The 20974-nt window shown below is 37.8% G+C and overlaps 1 protein-coding gene across 5 annotated transcripts in view; it reads left to right on the top strand.

Annotated features, from left to right (window-relative positions):
* The window catches only part of Sytalpha (Synaptotagmin alpha), a 79118-nt gene extending 59622 nt beyond the window's left edge, over window positions 1–19496 (top strand). For 4 of the 5 annotated variants that reach the window (XM_067769885.1, XM_067769884.1, XM_067769882.1 and 1 more), the window contains exons 2-8: window positions 11609–11878; window positions 12940–13318; window positions 13397–13507; window positions 14681–14801; window positions 14870–15060; window positions 16964–17267; window positions 17363–19496. In XM_067769885.1, coding sequence (XP_067625986.1) covers window positions 11664–11878; window positions 12940–13318; window positions 13397–13507; window positions 14681–14801; window positions 14870–15060; window positions 16964–17267; window positions 17363–17553 — 1512 coding nt within the window. In that variant the 5' untranslated portion in view covers window positions 11609–11663 and the 3' untranslated portion in view covers window positions 17554–19496. Of the gene's footprint in view, window positions 1–10874; window positions 11037–11608; window positions 11879–12939; window positions 13319–13396; window positions 13508–14680; window positions 14802–14869; window positions 15061–16963; window positions 17268–17362 lie in introns of those variants that run through there. The other variant, XM_067769886.1, reaches the window with a different exon arrangement.
* Window positions 19497–20974: the final 1478 nt, after the last annotated feature.

Below are 20974 nucleotides of genomic sequence, written 5' to 3'. Positions count from 1 at the left end.
TTTGCTATGGACCAATAGGGTGGACTGCGAAGTCCCAAGGTCTTTATAGCCATGCTTGGATAGGAAGGGCACCAGCTTCCTTCTCAAACTGAACAAATCTGCGATGAGGGTACTTACGGGTGTCATCACAGGTCATTGTGCTATCGCACCAATGCTCCGACGGTGGCGAATACTAACAAGCAGAAGCTGTCAGAATGAGGAGGAAGAGGACTCGATCTACCACTTTCTCTGCCGATGCCCGGCGCTTCAAAGAAGAAGGCTCAGATTTCTGGACTCACGCTTCTTCGACAGCCTGGCAGAGGTTGGGAAGGTGGACGTCTCGCTTCTTTTTGGGTTCATCAGGGAAAGCAAGTGGCTCGTTGAGGACCGCTAGGAGGTAAGGGGGATAAACGAATTTGCCGCCACCCTGTACTTACTGAGGGCACTCACAATGGACAAAAATGTCTCCGAGTGGAAGTGTGGGTATCGCCTGCGCACGCTCTCTTAACCTAACCTAACCTAAACTGTAGGCCTGTCAAAACACAGCGCTCGGAACTGTCACGGGATGTCTTATTATGTCTCCAGAGTATCATCTAACTAGTTAAGAGAGGAAGTTTGCTACAAAATTTGTATTTGTAGTACAATTGTAGACTATTGGTTACATGAAAGTTAGTTACTTTCTTTATCCTCAAAAGCCTCCACTAGGTTTGGTTAAAGGTTAAATACAATTGCGTATATTGAGGGTCACCAGCAAAAGCATAGAGGTTGAAAAATAAAAACAAACTTGAAGCAAACTTTCGTAGCAACGAAAGTGAGCATGTAAACCTTTCTTTTCAAATCTTTGAGTCAAGGAGCAGATAAACTTTTTTACAAAATCTTACTCAGCTATTTTATATCATTTGTACTTGAACAGCCATTTATACTTATGTACATATATATGTACAGTGTACATTGTACACACTGTCCAAAGTTTGTTGCTTTTCAAGAAAATAGAATATTGTTTCGTTATGGTTTCCATTAGCTATGAGTCCCATATGGGATTTGTAACTATTTGTGGGCATTATGAGAATATGTTTTTGATAAGATTTTGCGTGGCAGTGTCTTTAGCCAAAATACTTTGAACTCGTAAGCTTTTGGTTGCAGGATTGTGAAAGCTTTATTTATGAGCGTCCTTTAATAATGAATACTGAGTACAGCACGGGTTGACTTTGTAGTGTCGAAGTGCCAACACTAATTTATCACAGAAAACGTCCCAACTGCATTTAACATCTTTCAGTTACACCGTCACATAATAGAAAGAGAGGTCGTGTGCTTGGAAGCTTGTAGGCGGCCCTCTAATGTTGCCTGTTTTTACTATGTAAAGTGAAGAAATAGTAGGAGATTGATAGCTAGAGTTAAGAGCTATCATATCTGCGAATCTACCATCGAGTTTCTCACTAAAGAGATCTTTATTGCGGGAACTTAAAATTTTTGACATTGTGCTTATTTGCATTTGAAAAACTTCTATGAATTTTGTGACCGAAATTATGCAAACCAATCGAGAATTCGAGAGATTGAGACTGAGTTTCGTTTTCATAGCTTCAGTTACAAAATTCATAGAAAGATTTTTTTTAAAAAATGCAAATTAACAAAAGCATTCCCGAAGGTGTTGGGGCAGTTTGTGGAAGTGATAGTCTTTTGGTAAAAATATCAATCTGATATGCTCTTGCACCAGCTTATGGGTCATACCAAAACAGCCCTACAGCAAAAACGTGTTCGGATTACGTAACATTTACATGCGTAATTTGTATCGAAGAGCATTAGGGTGGTCCTTATAAATTAAATAAACGATATTTTCCAGTATTCGTTTTTCAGATGGTAAAAAATTTAACATATTGTAACGAATTTATTTGCAAATCCTCTTATTTGCAATCTTCTGCTAACGTTCGTATCACTAAACTGTTGAATAAATAACTCCAATATTGAATAATGGAAAAATGGCCTTTATTAAAGTACTTCAAAATAACACTTATACTTTGCAACTAGCTGGCTTAATAACCAAACTGATTGATAGCTCAAATGAGAACTGAATTACAGCGCCTCTACATTTGCTGCTTGTATACTCTCTGATTTCAACGTTCGCATCTTCTAGGCGCTTCCGTTTCCAGAATCTACTAGTTGCCATCAAGCTCCCAAACTTCTCAGCTGTTACTACAATTGCACGATTTTATAGTCTCTCTTATTGCATACTTTCAGGGGTATATCAGATATATGCATGTGTTTGTGCATTGATTCTCCGCTGCTCGTATACGTACATGGTACATATGTGTAGACGCAATTATTGTTTCGTTTATGTAGATACATGAGGATCTATGGATGTGCAAGATATCACTGTTTAGCATCGGCTTAGTTTTGCTAATATTCGTAACACTGCCCTCCACCTAAGTCTGATTGTCCCGATCAGACAAATCTCCCGATATAAACACCGCTAGCATCTCCAAATATACCACTCTTCTATTCCGTGGTTTCCCTGTGGTTTGTATGCGGTAGATGGTATCACTGATCTTCTTCACAACTTTGTACGGGCCTTCTCAACTGCACCGAAATTTGGCTGGAAAATCTTTCCGCCGGTGAGGGTTGTTTAACAGTACCAAATCTCACTCCAAGAAACCTTCCGATTTTTTTTTTCATGAAATACCTTGGGAAAGTAATAAGCAAATAGAATCAACAAGTGGGAGCAAATAAGGGTGCGACTTTTTTGAATGGAGAATTTTTATACCCAACTTTGGTTGCGCAAAAGTTATTACAACATTAATAGGACAACGAATGAGTAGATATCTTAACCAGTGCACTTATTTTACTTCTCTGTGAATAATTAGCTTTGAAGATGTCTACTTTTTCGATATCGAAAATTTCGAAAAATAAGAAAAGTTTTATCAATAAGCAAATACCGATTAAGTTGTATACTTTGGCCAGTAAATTGATTTTATGACGTAATAAAGGTTTCGAGTAACCCAATCCACATTTTTTTTGCTGTAAATCAAAAGTCTTTGAAGATATTATGCTAAAATTTGGTAGGATCTTGTTTTTGTATACTTTCAATCAGACAAACGGTGTTCTGCCCTAATTTGATTGGTTGGTATGAATTTTAAGATGTTTCTATCTCTCCTTCCTTTCTCCGTTTCCTTTCCTTCGCTCTCACCGCTCTCTTACTCTCTATCTTTTTCTCGCACATAAAAACTATGCTTTTTAAATTTTTATATTAGAGCTAAAGATATTTGCATAAATAAGATATGACAGGAATCCTACAATCAAACCATTAATCTTCAGCGTGCGTCATGACTTGTGATTGTTTTTCTTGTTAATGTGATTTGTTGACACACAACTTTCACTAAACTGTAAGTGTTTACAAAGCACTTCTATATGTACATACATACGTGAATGCATCAAAATCAGAAAAAATAATGTTATACATATACATGTGTGTATGTACATCATGATATTTCAAAAGAGGATTTTGGGAAGAACACCCGAGCGTTGAAGAGAGACAAAAACACAACTCACAACACTGTGCCGAATGGCGGAGTAGATCCTGATTCGCGAGAGTCAGATGGTGCAAGGATGAGACAGAGTTTCTGGAGACTGCGAAAAAAACTCCCAGGATAGTAAGGTTGCGCAGAAAGCAGTTGACAAAAACAATAGATGGACTAATTCAGCACTCCATTATCCATTCATATAGTCCACTCATTCGGGTGGAGAAGGGAGCTCAGATATGTAATAACTAAATTGTTAAATTCTCTTTGGTTTTGGAGTTTTGTGTCTGGCAAGACCGATGCTTACCGGCCGCACAGATAATTTGCCTATAGGTCGATATTTCTCCTATCACCAGTAGCCAAGACACTTGAAGCCGTCCTGCCCCTTATTTCACCGCAAAGCCTGTGACTTGTCAACCACTCGAAATAAAGTAGCATCGCCAATGCGCTAGGCACCATCAACATATCGTTAAACTGCGGATTGTACCAAAAACCCCACCACCTTTGACACCAATTTCCACAAGATACTGTTCCTTCCGATGCTGGAACTTTTTGGAGTGTGCACATTGCATGTTTTTTATCAGGAGATAGCCAGCTAGGTTATCGGCCAAGCTTGTTATGAGCGCTACAGACGACCGAGTTTCTTGGAGGCGTAAATTTAAGTCTGTAAAGTCAAATGTTGCAATCTTGCCTAGCGTTAAGACTCCTAAGCCGATTATGTTGCAAAGCGAGCTAGCGATGATGTGTCTCATCTATTCTGCTCGTATAGCGCAGATTTCAGGAAGTTCGGATTGAGCCAAGCCAAGCAACTACCATATTGACCTTGAAAAAAGGGGTAAACTCTTCTCACTCACTGATCTTGTTTCTTACGACTTTCGTGTGACAATGCAGGTATATTTATCTCATCTAAGCAAATTGCATAATATTTCTAACCGTTCACCGGAGCATAAATATGTTGTTAAATGACTAATAAATTCGGTAAAATCCATTTATTTATCGCATCGACCTGCTAACGAATCTAATAAAGTAAATGAATTAAATTACGACAAAGTGAAGGACAAGACAAAGAAGCCATTGTGTAGAATACGCACGTGTTTATTAGGGTGGTCCATAAAATTCGCATCTACGATTTTCTCCAGGCTCACCTCTTCAGATGGTATTACCAAAAATTTATTAAAGTTCAGGTTTTACTACGCCGGGACTTCCAATCGTAGCCAAAATTTATATGTGATAAAGCCAACTGTATTATGCTCTAGTTTTGTTGGTATTAAAAATTAAAAAATTAAATTTCAATTTGTTTAGTCTCCACAGAGCAATCTTTACTTCGACTTCTGCGAGACCATATAACGGTCTCCAAACGGGGTGAAAATTTACAACTTACCTAATTGGTACTTAACAGCTTAAACGGTTTTGGGGGTCCAAAAAGGCATGCCAGTCGCTTCTTTCCTGACCCCGACTGCAATTCAAATCATTTTCAAGCCGGTCCTTCCAAAGGGGTGGGGGCCGTTCTCTTCGTCCGCTTCCGCAGGTGGGTTCCAAAAATGCTTTATTGGTCAGAGCATCGTCTTTCATTTGCATCAATTGACGAAGCCAACAAAGCTGCTGTGTTTTTAATTCGCTGAACTATGTTGATGTCTGCGTAAAGCTCGTACAGCTCATCATTTAATCTTCTTCGGTTCTCGCTGTCACCCACGCGTAGAGATCTGTAAATCTTTTAATGAACCTTTCATGACCGGTACGATAAGTGACTTGTAGAGCATGATGTTGGTTTGGGGAGAGAGGACTTTACTTGTAAATTGCCTTCCTAGTCCAAAGTAGCATTGATTGGAAAAAGTGATACATTACTGGATTTCAAAGCTGATTTTGTTGGTGGTGTTAATGCTGGTTCCAAATAAATGAAGTCTTTCCCTATTTCGAAAGTATGGCGTCCAACAATGACGTCGTTATCAAGACGAAAATGTGTTGACTCTTTGATAGTTTTCTCCTCGTTCAAAACCAAACTCATCCTATTCTTTCCGCTTCTTTTTCCAGAACTTACGGCTCGGGTGTTCAGGCCGATGATGTCAATGTCGTCAGCATATGCACTGACCTTGTCATCAGCATACGCCAGTAATTGTGTTTGCCTTCGACTCAAACCTTCCGTCTATCGCCGATTTTTTTTTTTTTTTTGGTAAAATTTGCGGGCGTTATTCCTGGTGGCTCGCAGATCAAGCTTCTCGCATTCACGCCTTTCTACCACTGCTTTTTGCTTCCCTTAAAGGCGTCTCTCTCCCCTTTGCAACGCACGGTAACGTTCGTGAAAAATGTATATGGGATGTTTTTGACCTTAGTGTTACGGTCTGAAGGGTTGATGCTGAAAAAATGGGTTATTTGATTTATAAGGACAATCCTAGTTTATATTATACATGTTTCTATAATTTGCGGAAAGCATACTTTAATTTTAATAAAGAAATAAAAAGATTATCTTGATATAAGGAAGCATTACATTGATCCAAATACATATTGTTACCAATGTTGGCGGCACTAAGGGGTACTGTCATCTCTAGGCCGATGCTAAGCAGGGACGTGAAGTCACATCAATAACTCAATCATTATGTCTAAACATACGCGTGCACGCGGCGGAGAAGCAACGCACAAGCACATGCAGAGATCTTATCTGAAATGCTCCTAAAGGTATGCAATTGTGATTGTGGAAGTGTCGCTCACACAAACAAGCGCATACATCCGTAGTTGTAGTTGAGAAATTTATAACTAAATAAAATAAATTAAATAAATGTAAGGCGCGATAACATCCGAAGAGATCTAAGGCCGAGCTTCTCTTCCAATTTGCGTCGTGCTCGCTTTTCCCTACAAATTGGCCGGACGGGACCTACATGTTTTATGCCGACTCCGAACGGCATCTACAAGGCAGATGAGTTTCACTGAGAGCTTTTCATGGCAGAAATACACCCAGAGCGCTTGCGAAACACCGCCGAGGGGGCGACCACGCTTAGACAAATTTTCTTCTAATTGAAAAACCTTATTTCTAAAATTTTGATGTTGCTTTGCCCGGGATGTGAACCCAGGGCATTCGGTGTGGTAGGCGGAGCACGCTACCATCACACCACGGTGGCCGCTAACTAACTAAGTAAATTCTGGAAGCGCCTAGAAGATGCCACGAGGAAATCAAAGAGTATAAAAGCACCAACGGTAGAGCAGTTTCGATTAAGACGCTATCTAGCGAGCAATAGCAATAATTTATTAAAGGCCATTTTGCATTATTAAATATTGGAGTTATTTATTCAACAGTTTAGTGATTCGAACTTAGCAAAATGACAAATAAGAGGATTTGCAGTAAATTCGTTACAATATTGTTTTTGGAATTGATTATCACAGTACAGCGAATTCGAAAAAAATTCAATTAGAATTGTGGAAGTGTTTCTGAAGAAAAATCTGGTGGAAAAATTTGCGGAAATGTTTAATGACATACAGACAAGTATAAAAATAAATACTTTGCCCCTTATTTAAGTTTTTTCTTTTTACTGGGTACTTGACGTTTTTTCTCATTTACTATGTATATGTAAGCATTTCATTAATTAAGATGAAATATCTTTGTTGATAAAAGCGACGCATGCTTATATATTTCACTAAAGCGGTTTTGCAATTAACGTTTGCCCATCAAAAAAAATATTCCATTTTAACACGCTTACTTTGGCTTCACTAGTGTATTTGTTGGTATGTAACTATCTGTTGTACCAAACTAGCATACGCGGCAGACGTTGTGCTGGGCGAAAAATGGTTTGCATACATTTGAAGCAAAGGCCGTCTCTTCCCCATATCACCTAATTTTTCTTCCATTTATCCTTATTATTCCTGTGTTACGTTTATTATACCTTTCATGAAAATAAAATGGTATATCAGGTTGGTCACGAACCTCAGAATTGTCCTTAAAAGAGAAGAGATAGACCCACCAATAAGAATACCGAATTGATTAGGTTGACAATCTGGTTTGACGTAACCATACCCGTCTATCCATCTGTATGTTTGAAAGCAAACTAGTCCCTTAAATTTGCAGATATATTGATGAAATTTGGTGAGGGAGCTTATTTTGCTGTCCGAGCTGACCATTATAAAATAAATTCCCTATACAACCAATTTAAAAAAAAAACGGTTTTTTCTCACATCTTAGTTAATTTATTCAATTCAAACGTTAGTAGAACGTGCATAATTATCAGGAATCGCCAAAATTCGTTTTAATACTGTACAACTTTTGTTCAGTTAAAAAGCTTTCATAATTTCAGCGAAACTTCTAATTTGACCTTTACTTGTACGATAAGACGCGAGTGTTCTGATTCACAAAGAATTTTGGGAGTACAAATCAATGTGCACATTTTATAAAGCATAATACCTAAAACATAGAAAAATGAATTAAAAAATATTTGTAATCAATCAAAATCACATTAATAAAAACTTATGAACATTTATGATTTAACACATGCTATATCGCCAATATATCAATACAAGCAACACATATTCGAGAAATTTTACTGACATTCTGATTATTTTTCTCACAAGTCGAGTTAAAGGAGGACGAAGAAAATGAAGAGTGAATATTTAATAGTAACAGGATGGTTTTGAGGAGGAAGAATAAGAAGGACATTGAGATGGAATGGAGAATAGTAAAGACGAAATTGTCTTCGGCCGTGATGAAGACCTCCTTCCATGAATGGAGCTGAACAATAATCTGATCTTATTTTAAATACTCGTAATATCTGAATAACCGGATATATAAGATAATAGATACATCGACTTGGATCGCCAGCGTCTCAGCCAAAATACGCTCACGCCTAAAAGCAAGAAGCAAAAAACCGAAGGAAATCTAGATGTAGAAAGGCTGCAATCCCAGCTCAACTACCTACTCTACTACTCTCTACAACTCTTATACCTACTCTCTGAAAGCACAAGTCAACCCAACGAAATGCAGGAGCAACTGCTGCCAAGGTAAAATTGGTTAACGGTGACCACGTAAAAACAGCTTGTACGATGACGCATTTGATGATGATGGAATTAGTAGAATAGCAATAACTAGATCACAAAACAAGGCAGCGGAGATATTTAGATCAGAATACACCAGCTCATCAAACATAATCAAGATATCTCAAAAATTGAGAACTAGTTTCCTTTCTAAACAGACACACGGACATGATTTAATCAATTTAGCTCAGCATGTTGATTATGTCATTATAATTATTGGTGGCTAAGAGATACAGATCCTTTAAGGACTAACAACTTTCGAGATTCTGATCAAACTGAATATACTGTGGGGAATATTAGCATTTCGATACATCTCTATGCTGCTTATAAATAAATGCAGCAATAACAGCAAAGAAAGCAGCCACACATATGTATGTAAACAGCGAAGCTAAGAGCGAAAAGAATATTTCACACATAAATGTAGCCAGCAGCTGTTTTTTTTTATTGGACGTTGGGGTAGCGCACTACCCTCAAGTGGTGCAATGAAAGCAGGCTAATCCTGTTCATGTATCCGCACCCCGTGGGACCGCCGGTAGGCATAACGTCACGGGGAGGAAAGGCGATTTAGTCGCCATTACTTCGTATGCGCATTTCTCTGCCCTCCCCTTCATCGTGCATCAATTTCGTCATAACTATAAAAGCTATCTTGCTCACAGCAGTCCAACAATCTATTTGTCCGTACATTCGGGGGACTGAATTCCTAATGGAAAGCTCCTCTCCAAAAACTCTGTGTACGGAGAGTCTTCCGCCATGAAAACGAAGGCAGTGAAATATTACATGTTCTGCACTTTCCAATTCGGAGGACAATGTGGACAGAAAGGATCCTTTTCTATCCTTCGCTTATGTAGATATTCCTTCCTCCTCCTTCCTTCGCCGTGCCTGCTCAATATCTATGTGAGGTGGTAGTTTAGTTCGCCGTGTTTTCGCTCGTAACATTCCGCTATATTCCCAACTAGCATAAAGGTCCAGCGCCTTTTCTCGATTCTTCCCACCGTCCTTGCAACCTAACTATTGTTCGTAACCTTGTGCTTTCCTTAGAATCTTCAGATGGTCAGCTGTTTCCAATGCCATACAGATCGGCCATCTCACCTGTGAGTAGATCTACTGGGATTTTCCTGGATAAAACATGGATCGCATCGTCGAACACAGTCCGATAAGCACATTCTATTCGTATAGCAATACTATGGTAGGCTGCTAGTATATCTTTTTGGTGGAACATTTTAGATCCGTGCCATACTGGCGCTGCATATAATATTATCGAGCTGGTTACGTTGGATAATATCTGACGGGTAGCTTCGCCTGGGCCGCCTATGTGGGCATTATTCTCGTTAGGGCTCCTTTAACTCTAGAAAATTTCACCCCCATAGCCCTGAAGTGCTCCTTAAAAGTTTGTTTGAAGCCAATGTTTGCTCCTAGATATTTCAAGAAAGGCTTTGAATTTAATTGATAATCTCGTATGGTTAGGACTAACTCATCCACAGTCCGCTTTGAGCTCACCAAAACCACTTCTGCCTTATTGCTAGCCATCTCCAGCCCCATGTTCGTCAGCCATTCCTTTATCCTTCTCACGGCGTCATTCCGTAAAGCTTGAAGCAGATCAAGTTTCTTGGCCACTGCTACAACGACAATATCATCTGCATAGCCGACAATTTCCGTGCCTCCATATCGTTGGACTTAGAACAGATCCCTGAGGGACACCGCCCCTGATGTGGTGCTTTCTTGGACACTCATCCGTGTCAAAAAGTGGTACTCTGTTGCTTAAATAGCTACCAATTATTCTAAGCAGGTAAGCAGGTGTACCAAAGTTTCGTAGCGCTTTCATTATCTGCATCCATTTTGCGGTGTTAAAAGCATTTCTAATATCCGCAGTTATCAGAGCACAGAGCTTCCTTTTACTTTGGCCTATTGAATTCAATATAAAAAGTGGCCTGTATGAAGATGGCTGGTCGGGCATCTAACCACGTTTCAGCAAAAGAACCAGTATTTGACGTCTCCATGAGCGGGGGAAGATGCATTCTTGGAAACTGGCGTTGAGCAAAGAAGAAAGAGAAACAGTCACATATCATGTAATCGTCATCTAAGGGCGGATGTTATTGCTCTCATATATTTTTACGCATAAAACTAGAAGATAAACGTGAATATCAGATACAGAAATGAGAAATAAATATGTAGCTCTACGAGAAGGCTGTACGTGAAAAGTCTAGATGCTAGGAGAACGGAGCAACTGAGAGTATAAAAAGCAGCGCAAGCTGAGGATTAATCCGACAGTTTGATTTTAACACGCTACAAGTGAAGTACGCGAATTATCTTATTGTGAAATAATACTACAGTGTAGTAAACAAGAACATTTTGCTATATTGTATATTTGAGTTATTTATTCGAAAGTTCAGAGATTGGAACTATAACACAAGCTGCAAAATAATCAACAATTTCCTAAAATTCGTTACAATACCATTTATTTTTCATAAAAGAAAAACGTTAAAGTTAAAAGGCAGAAGGAAAAATATCGAAATTAACATTGAAAAGCAAATGGTAGTTAAAACAAAAAAAACTCGATTTTATAAGCATACCGAACTGCAAATTAGAAAATAATTTTTAGTTACAAATACTTTATGTTACAGTTGAGTTAATATTTGTTTTCTGTTTGCCAGATGTATGCACGTGCCATAAAAGCTTTCAGTAAAATTAGATAAGATAACACATTTATGAAGCTGCATTCGATAATATCAGAAGGAAAACAACCACGCAAAATTGACTTATTAAGGGGTTCATTAAATCTGCTCGAATAATTTTTTTAATTTTTAGTAGTTGTGCAGCGAAAAACGCTTCTGCAAGCTCCGCGTTGTAAAGATTAATCTCATTATCAGAATTGACAAAAAATTATTCAATTCGTTCATATGAACAATTAACATTAGACAATTAACATTTAGACAAATACAATTACAATTACAGTCAAATTCCTTCTTCTTCATTTATGTACACGAAAGTCTAAATGCAGCTTTAAAAAGGCTTTTTATTCACATACAAGCTATATGTTAACGGATTAGTGAAGCATTCTAAACTTAAATCATTTTCATCTCTACCTTTTATTCACCTTTCTGCAGAGGCTTTCAACAAACTCAAACTATAGCCTGAACAGTGGTTTTACATAGCGCAAAAATGCCTTCCATAAGCTACGGCAAGGATATGGATAGCCTCATAAGGGAGGATGATGTTTCTGTGGCACAAGTAGGCTTTTATGCCTCCATATCCTTTCTGGTGGTAACTGTCTTTGGAGCGCTATTCTATATTTCTTGCTCAAAAAAATATCGACTCAATTGGTTTGAGAAAAATTTGCTGGAATCAGCGGCAGAGACGCAGAATCCAGAACAGAGGTGAGTAGCAGAAAAAGTAGCTTACAAATTTTAGTGATAAAAAGATGAATAACTTTTTTTTTGTAATGACGTTTCCTTTAATATTAAAATACTTGGGCGACGGAGCTTTGCTCGGCAATCTCCGGGTATGTCGCATAACATACTTTGTTCTACATGTCATCATTAATCAAACTACTTTTTTTATATGTACATATATTATATATTTTTACTTACCAATATTTGATTTCCTTAAAAATAGAATTATTAATTTCAAACATTTTTTTTAGTTATACACTATGAAAGTCTCACAATTTTATTAGATTTCAAAAACTTGTAAATTTCACCAATGACATCAGTTAGTTTAATTAAATGTCAACTTACTTCCCTAAACGCCATCTGTTGGTAAGTAGTTAAATGGTTAGATGTCGTTTTCAAATTGAAGAAGATTTTTAACTTTAATGTTCTCCATGAAAGCTTTAATAGAATATGAGTAAGTATAGTACTATTTCGTCTAACTACCCCAACCCTAAATGGCAATCCAACACAAAAATGTCCCTATCGTAATGCGGAGTGAAATACCTTTCGTTTGATATCCATATCGGCATATCTCACGCAATTTTTTTTAATTTCGAATAGGTGGCAACCTTGTGAATCATTCTGAGTGGCAACACCTAGGTAGAAAGTCCTAGAAGGTGATACATTATCTCTGTGCCAAATTTCATTTAAATAGGTTGAAACGTTCCCGAGATCGTTCGGCTATACAAACATACAAATATACAAATGGCGACCCTACTCAAAAATGTGCCTATTGTAATGCGCAGTAAAATACCTTTCGTTTGATATCCATATCGGCATATCTCATGCAATTTTTTTTAAATTTCGAATAGGTGGCAACCTTGTGAAACATTCTGAGTGGCAACACCTAGGTAGAAAGTCTAAGAAGGTGATACATTATCTCTGTGTCAAATTTTATTTAAATCGGTTGAGCCGTTCCCGAGATCGTTCGGCTATACAAACATACAAATATACAAGAATTGCTCGTTTAAAGTTATAAGATAATCATATATATTTGTCTCCAACAGCACCGATCCACTTGTTGCGGGCGCAGCCGGTTTCAATGACGACAATGTAAGCGAATGTTCACGTTCACGTTCGATTTGTAAAACCAATGGTAGTCACACATCAATCAATACTGATGATCCCTCATTTTGGGTACCACCACCACGCAAGACTGTACAACAACAGGTTTCAACATCAGCAGAAGAGTCGCCACCACCCACACCCACTTCACCAACGGGTAGTCTCAAATCGAATACACTCTCCTTGTCTTCAACCAGTTCAGTACCCATAACACGTTCCGATAAACATGTAGTTTTGGGTATGACTCCAAGTCGACCGAAAGTATCATCAATGAGCGCAAAATTGGATCATACAAAAATTGATATGTCACTGTATCGAAATGTAAGTTGAGATATTGACAGGAGAGAGATGACTATATACTTCAATCAATCGAAATATGTATTGTTTTGTGAATTCTAGAATTCCCAACAGAAGGGTTCACCGCAAGGTAGCGATGAAATTCGTGGAAATATTCATATGAGCTTAGTATATGATCCCATTGCTGGAATGCTTTCCGTACATTTAATTGAGGTGAGTACTTGAATTTTCATCTACAGTTTAATCAAATCTTACATACTACATATTTAAGATATGCACAATACAGTTGCTTATATAGGGAAATACACGGAAGTCTACAGAACTTATAGATTAAGTTTTAGCTAATGTTCTTTTAGGTTGAACTAGCTGGTCAATAAAAACCTCACATAGATAAAATGTGACCATAGTGTTACCAGAATCTGGCGACCAAACGTAAAAACCCCAACTAGGTACCAGGACTTATGTTATAAAATAGCTCCGTCCTCTTGACAAATACTAGAAGTTTTCTTGGACCTAGCTTTATTGCTGCGTCGAGACCTGGCCTGTAGCCTTTACCTGGCGAGCACAGGACCCAAACACTGAGCGTTCTCAACCCTTCCTTCCTGCAGATCGTACTCCCTACATCTGCTGTTATAGATAAGGCTTATTTATAAGCATGTGACGCCAACAAGCAGTGCCCAGTTGGTATGCGCACCGTGAGTCTTAAGTCTTCTCTCTTGAGAGATATGAGCAACTTTGGGAGTCTAACTCGCACATGACTTTAGAAAATTTGCAGTCTGTAATCTTTTGATTTCGTTCAAACGTATTGGCACGTCCACCGCCGATTCAACGATTGCTATACCCTCCTGTGCCAATTCATCGCCATTTCCGTTACCTTTTATCTCTTTATGACAAGGACCCATTTTAGATATATGGTCCAACCAGAGCGAAGTCTCTACAATTCTTCTTTGCATTTCAGGATACTTTTTGCTGAGTGCCAATAGCTTAGAGTCCGTCCAACAATTTCCTTGTAAAATTTAATAATTTTTTATCGAAGTATATTAACGGCTCCAAAATACATAAATATAATAGAAATATCGTTAATAACCAACAATAATAAAACAGGTTAAGCTCCATTATTGATGAGTTGTCAAGCTAAGCTTTCTATACTATGAGGCCATAACATCTAGCTGGGCGCTAATGACTCTGTGGCTCCGAAACCGTTTTCCTGCGTTCGCCGGAGCTAGCCCCACCCTGTTTTCCATTCTATCGACTGAAGTTGATTTGGGAAATAAATGTTCTATTAAAACGCAGTTAAAGTGGATATCACATGAGATGTTTAGAAACATAGTTTCCTTTTCTTTATTAAATCTCTTATAAAACAATTTTTTTCATCACCTTCCTTAGGCACAAAATTTGCAACCAAGAGACTTTAGTGGTACCGCTGATCCTTATGCTAAAGTACGTCTTCTTCCCGAGAAAAAGAATTTCTGGCAAACGCGCATACATAAAAAGACACTCAACCCAAGTAAGTGAAAAAATAAATTGGTCTATTAGGTTTTGACTAATAATTTATTTAAATTCTGTTTCATGCAGTTTTCGATGAAGACTTTGTTTTCGAAGAGAGTCCAAATCAAATCAATAGACGTACAATAGAAATTTTGCTCTACGACTTTGATGCCTATTCACGTCACGTTTGTATTGGTGGCACGCAGATACCACTCAACAGTCTGGACCTAACTGATAAGGTAGACTTGTGGACTCCATTGGGATCATGTTCTGAACAGGTTAGTGAAAACCGTAGTATGATAATTCTATGGCACGCCTCCGTTTTGTTAACAGTCATCAACACTAAAATCATTCTAAAATTTAGAATACCTACAAATCTTCCAAGGAACTTTTCCATAGAAAGTCATAAGCACAATCTTGTTTTCTATGATCGTCCTTTTCTTAGACCAGGTCCTGCATCTCTGAATTTTAAGCAGAGGAATCGAAGCTTACGGTGTGTTTATTAAAACTAATATTATTATACGCTCTTCGCTCCTGATAGTGTAAAATTCCGAATAGGCTGGGCAACCATTGGTGAGATGTCCTCATGTGTCTGGTGACCTTATTCTCTCAGTCACTACCGAAGGGCACCAAGTTAACGTATTCAAGGAAAGTGTGGCCTGCGTCGCCTCTGTCGCCGTAAAAGTTTTCAATCTCTCCATACTGTCAACACATTTATGGAAGTAATCGTGTATGGATCGAATAGAAAATGACCTATGTTGGCTCTTCAACCAAAGGTAAAGATCGAGGAGAACTAAATTCATTTTATTATAACTACTCCAAAGCTATTCAAGCGTCGGCTGGATTTTTCCCGTAACTTGCTTGTGCAACGATGTCGTATATTTATTTTGTTTTCTCAGACAAGTTATGCAAGTATGGTTTTGCTAACTACTAAGACAGCTTCTGCGGAAACCGTTTAGTAAGCTGAAGTAATTCGTATCCCCTATTTATTCGTCCAAGATGGGAGCGATTCAGATATTTCCTTAAGGTGAGTATTGGAATGGCTTGTCCCCGATTGATGTCCCTTGTTAGTTCAGGGGGCTCTCCATTAACCTCCCTGTGGAGTCCAGGATATGGAGAATCGGGGTCTCCTTTGTCCCTCGTGATGCGGTCTAGCCGTGTTCTCTTGTAACTTGTGGGAAAGATGCTTGCTTAACGAAAGTTGTTGTACCTAATGGAAACAGCTCTGCACAGTTGTTTACAGTGAAAATAATGCCTCCGCGCTTGCTCCGTCAGGACCTGAGGCTTTCTTGTGGGGGACCAGAATGACTCCGTTTTACGTGATTTCGTATGCTGGAAAAGGGTGATGAGATGGGGTCAGGGGCTGCTGCTCGACATTTCTTCCATCCATGCTATGATGATAGAGGCAACGGGATGACTGAGACGCTACTTGGCACAAGCAACAGCGGGAAGATGATGTGGCGTGCTGATTAGCTAGCTGCTGGAAGGTATCGATGGTACGATAAGCGTGAACGTTGGCATCTAGCTAAGAACATCTCGAACGATGCAACCAACCTTTGCACGTAACACACTCTCAAGAGTGTGATCATCTTAAAGAAATTATTTTTCTGCGAGAAGCTGCTCAGTGGTTAACAATTTGTGGGAAAGCCGTAACAAGTTAAATAGGGTAACACTGAAAGGACAGCTCTTAGTCGGGGAAAAAATCTCAAGTCCTTACGGTACATAGAATCAGATCACCAGAAAGCCACGGCAGCCGGTTTGCCACTTTTCTGTTTTGTTGAGTGGCGTACCTCTCCTCTCTGGCTGATTGGATGAAAAACACAGCTTCCACAATGTTTCTTAATCGCCAACTCGTTTCTTCATTACTTGTCTGTATGGAGACCATGCTCACTCCACCCCTTCACAATGCCCTTTCCTAAATAGCAATGACGAGATCTTTCTTTACTCCCTTGTATGCTTCTGAATTTTGAAGTGCGCTGGTAATTCTATCATATCAGCACCTAATATGCATCCTCGTTTGGTTTCGATTGGATCGGACGAGCTCTGATGTGCAGTCGACAAAGGGATGGTGCTCTAGATTTTCTTAAGTTGGGTTTTCGAGGGATATTATGTTTTAGTTGTAGAGTAAATTTGTACCACAGAAAACTAATACTTTTATCCATAAATGTATCTTTTATCAAGGACCTCAAAGTTGATTTGGGAGATGTTATGGTTTCTTTGTCATTCCTACCATCGGCTGAGCGACTTACAGTGACGCTTATTAAAGCGCGTAATTTGCGTATAATCGACGACTCACGCAACTCATCAGATCCATATATCAAAGTTGCGCTTATTTCGGGTGGTAAAAAGATCAAGAAGCGAAAAACTGGTGTGGCACGTAATACAGTCAATCCGGTATACAATGAGGCGCTAATATTCGATGTGAATAAAGAGATATTAAAGAATTGTCTTATTGAGTTTACGGTAGTACATGATGGACTATTAGGTGAGGAGAGTTTTAACTGAATAACATATTTCAACATAGACCACACATACTTACAACTTTTTTTGTTTCTTTTCTGCTGTTTCATCTTTCAACAGGTTCCAGTGAAATACTTGGGCGTGGTGTTATTGGTAACTCTACAGAAGTACGCCCGGATGAACGCATATTTTTCGAGGAAATGTTTCGTTCCAAAAATTCACTTGCACAATGGGTTCCATTACAAGAGACAAGCAACATGCGCTCCAATGTGAATGCGGTAGTGCCAAATACACCAACCAATGTTAACTAAATGTGCGTTTACAGTTAGAGTACAGAGTACGATTATGCTTTTAACATGAAGCTGCTATGTCCATGCATTGACTGTTTTATTAACAGCGCATGTTGTACGTAGGGTGCTAGCGCATTAACGAGTAATGTATATGAACAGCGCTCATTTTCACTCAATTAAAAAAAGAGTGTTTAATTGAAATGACTTTAAACTATTTATGAGGTATAAAATTGTATAGCTTCCATAGCTATAGACACATAGTCGGCTTATTAACTTATTGAAAACAATTAAAATCTATAGACTAATAAATTTTTGTCATTTACATATACAAACATATGTATATACATGTTTATATGCCAGGTGTATACGATATATGAAGCCATGAAATGCAGGGATATGAATACGCAGTAGGTATAAGATTAAAATATATTTAATAAAAAAGTTAGGAAAAAGCTGAATGTGCAAGCATAAACTAATCGTTATATAAACGTATGTGTTAGCTTAAATCTTATATGCATATACATACATAGAAACCTTTGTACTAGGATGGTGCTTAGTCGGGTGCAACAAATTACTTTTTTTTTGATTTTTTGGCAGGGCACTATCTCAATTCGTTCTCTATGCTGAGAAACTATTTCAGCATTTTTCTAAATCTTTTTGAATAATATTTAGAGGCCGCTATGGAGAATTGAATTTTGTGTGGCGCATGGCCCTTTTACGGTACTATTTACTATTTTACCTTTTCTAGTAACTTTCAACAAATTTTTTTTGTTCCAAAATAAATAATAAGGTTACAAGCTGACCTTTGGAAAACCTTCATTAAAAATTAAATTTCCGTTTTTTCTGTTTTATCTTTATACTAGCAGGGTACCCGGCGTTGCTCGGGTTGGCAGATACTAATCTAAATATAAAGGTCTATTTTAACGCATTCCTTTCCGTTACTCCAAATCAATCAATCAGTATATAAGATTTTATTGATCTTCTTCAAAATGTATCTCCCAATTTTTCTCATTTATGCCCTTTATAATTTCCTTATCTCTCCTTCTTCTTTTTTTACACCCTCCACCTCTCTCCTTCTTTTTTCTTAGATCTCTCATTCCTCTAATTTATCATTCTTTGCTTTATTTTTCAAATTTTATATTGTCACACACAATTCGTACTCAAATTCTCACAACTTAATCAAAATATTTTAGCTGCACAATTTTTGTCTATCATTTCACATAGACAGCTATTTTTACAATGGAATGCTTAAATTTAATAAAAACTTTTAAATCACTCAATGCAATCGCTTTAACTTTTTGTGAATTCAATGCTATGCCCAAACAAAAGTAACTTTTGCTGATATACAAAATTTGTCGAAACAACCTGTGGCGCACGTGAAATTGAAAAAAAAAAAATAAAAATTTTATTTAAAATTCTTAGTTCTGAAATATGAAAAACCTTCGTCTTTATCGAAGGAACCTATAGCCAAAATTGGTGAAGATTGAAGTGTGGAAAATACGTTTCCATAGGGAACACACACAAACAGAATTTGATTTTTATATACATAGATAGATAGCAATGAATTTTCTAACAGTTTGATCTTTGGTAGTGACCTCTAAAATCCTTCAAAAAAATATACGCCATCAGTATTTTTGAGTAAATTATGCTGCCTCGTTAATTTTTTAAAAGTCCACAAATAAGGACCACCCTACTATGTATGTATGAACATTTTATTTATGCTTTTAAGAAAGAACTTTAAACGAACTAAATGCTAATTAACTAAATAAAATTCAAAAAAACTTTATATTTGCGCTTTACCGTATGTGTGATGTATCCTAAAATACCATATAATATCCACGAATATATGTACCTATATGTCCAAAAGTACCTAAAAGTATATATGTAGTAATTTATAAATACAGAATAAAACACGAAATTATATATATCAAATCCTGTGTCATTAGATGTTTACGTGTGCTAAATTAAAATAAATAAATAAATTTATGAATAAGTTGATATCTTTATCTGTTTATGAATGGTATATTACTTCTACATGTAAGTAATCATCTCTATATATAAATGTGAAAGTATGTACGAAGACGGAGCACCATCACACCGCCGAATAACGCGAAGATGTAAACACTTTTCTATACTTTGCCCTTAGAACGAGACATGGTGTTTTTCACAAAAAATGTCAAGAAGGTGATCAGGGATATGTGGGTACTTCCGTGACTAGGCCATTATTTGAGAAACTTTTCTTTCGAGGAATTGGACCTATTTCAAATAATCTATTTTTTTTTTTGCGATTCTCTTAAAATTGGGTACAGGGATAACTCTTTCACAAAGATAGTATTTGAGATACTTTATCTTCCTGGAAGTGAACCAGCAGCCAACCTATACTAAATAAAAAAGTATACGAAGTAATTTGCTTGAAATTCGGTATAGCGGCACTTCCGTGATTAGGACATTATTTAAGAAATCTTTCATTCCGGGAAGTGGACCCGGGTCCGACTTGCTCCAAACAAGTACCTTCCGTGAATAGGTAATTATTTGAGAAACATTTTTTTCAGGGAAGTGGACCAGGGACCGACCTATTCAAAAAACATAATTTATATAATTTATAGTGTGACTATCTTGAAATTCGGTACAGGCGTATCTGTTTGACATACTGTTTGATAAACATTTCATTCCGGGAAGTGAACGAGAACTACCGATTCTAATTAAAAACAATTAAATAAGGCTAAGTTCGGGTGTAACCAAACATTACATACTCAGTTGAGAGCTATGGAGACAAAATAAGGAAAATCACCATGTAGGAAAATGAACCTAGGGAACCCTGGAATGTGGTTGTATGACATGTGTATCAAATGGAAGGTATTAAAGAGTATTTTAAGAGAGAGTAGGCCATAGTTCTATGGATGGACGCCATTTAGGGATATCACCATAAAGGTGGACCAGGGCTGACTCTAGAATTTGTTTGTACGATATGGGTATCAAACGAAAAGTGTTACTGAGCATTTAAAGAGGGAGTGGGCAATAGGTCTATAGGTGCACGCCTTTTCGAAATGTCGCCATTAGGGTGGGCCAGGGGTGACTCTAGAATGTGTTTGTATGATATGGGTATCAAATGAAAGATGGTAATGAGTATTTTAAAAGGGAGTAATTCTTAGTTCTATAGGTGGACGCCTTTTCGAGATATCGCCATAAAGGTGGACCAAGGGTGACTCTAGAATGTTTGTACGATATGGGTATCAAACGAAAGGTGTTACTGAGCATTTTAAGAGGGAGTGGGCATTAGGTCTATAAGTGGACGCCTTTTCGAGATATCGTCATTAGGGTGGGCCAGGGGTGACTCTAGAATGTGTTTGTACGATATGGGTATCAAACGAAAGGTGTTACTGAGCATTTTAAGAGGGAGTGGGCATTAGGTCTATTGGTGGACGTCTTTTCGAGATATCGC

This window comes from Eurosta solidaginis, chromosome 2 (genome assembly GCF_040869045.1).
Source record: "Eurosta solidaginis isolate ZX-2024a chromosome 2, ASM4086904v1, whole genome shotgun sequence".
Lineage (NCBI taxonomy): Eukaryota > Metazoa > Arthropoda > Insecta > Diptera > Tephritidae > Eurosta > Eurosta solidaginis.
Note: the sequence above shows the minus strand (reverse complement) of the source record. Positions and strands in the feature narration are given on the sequence as shown.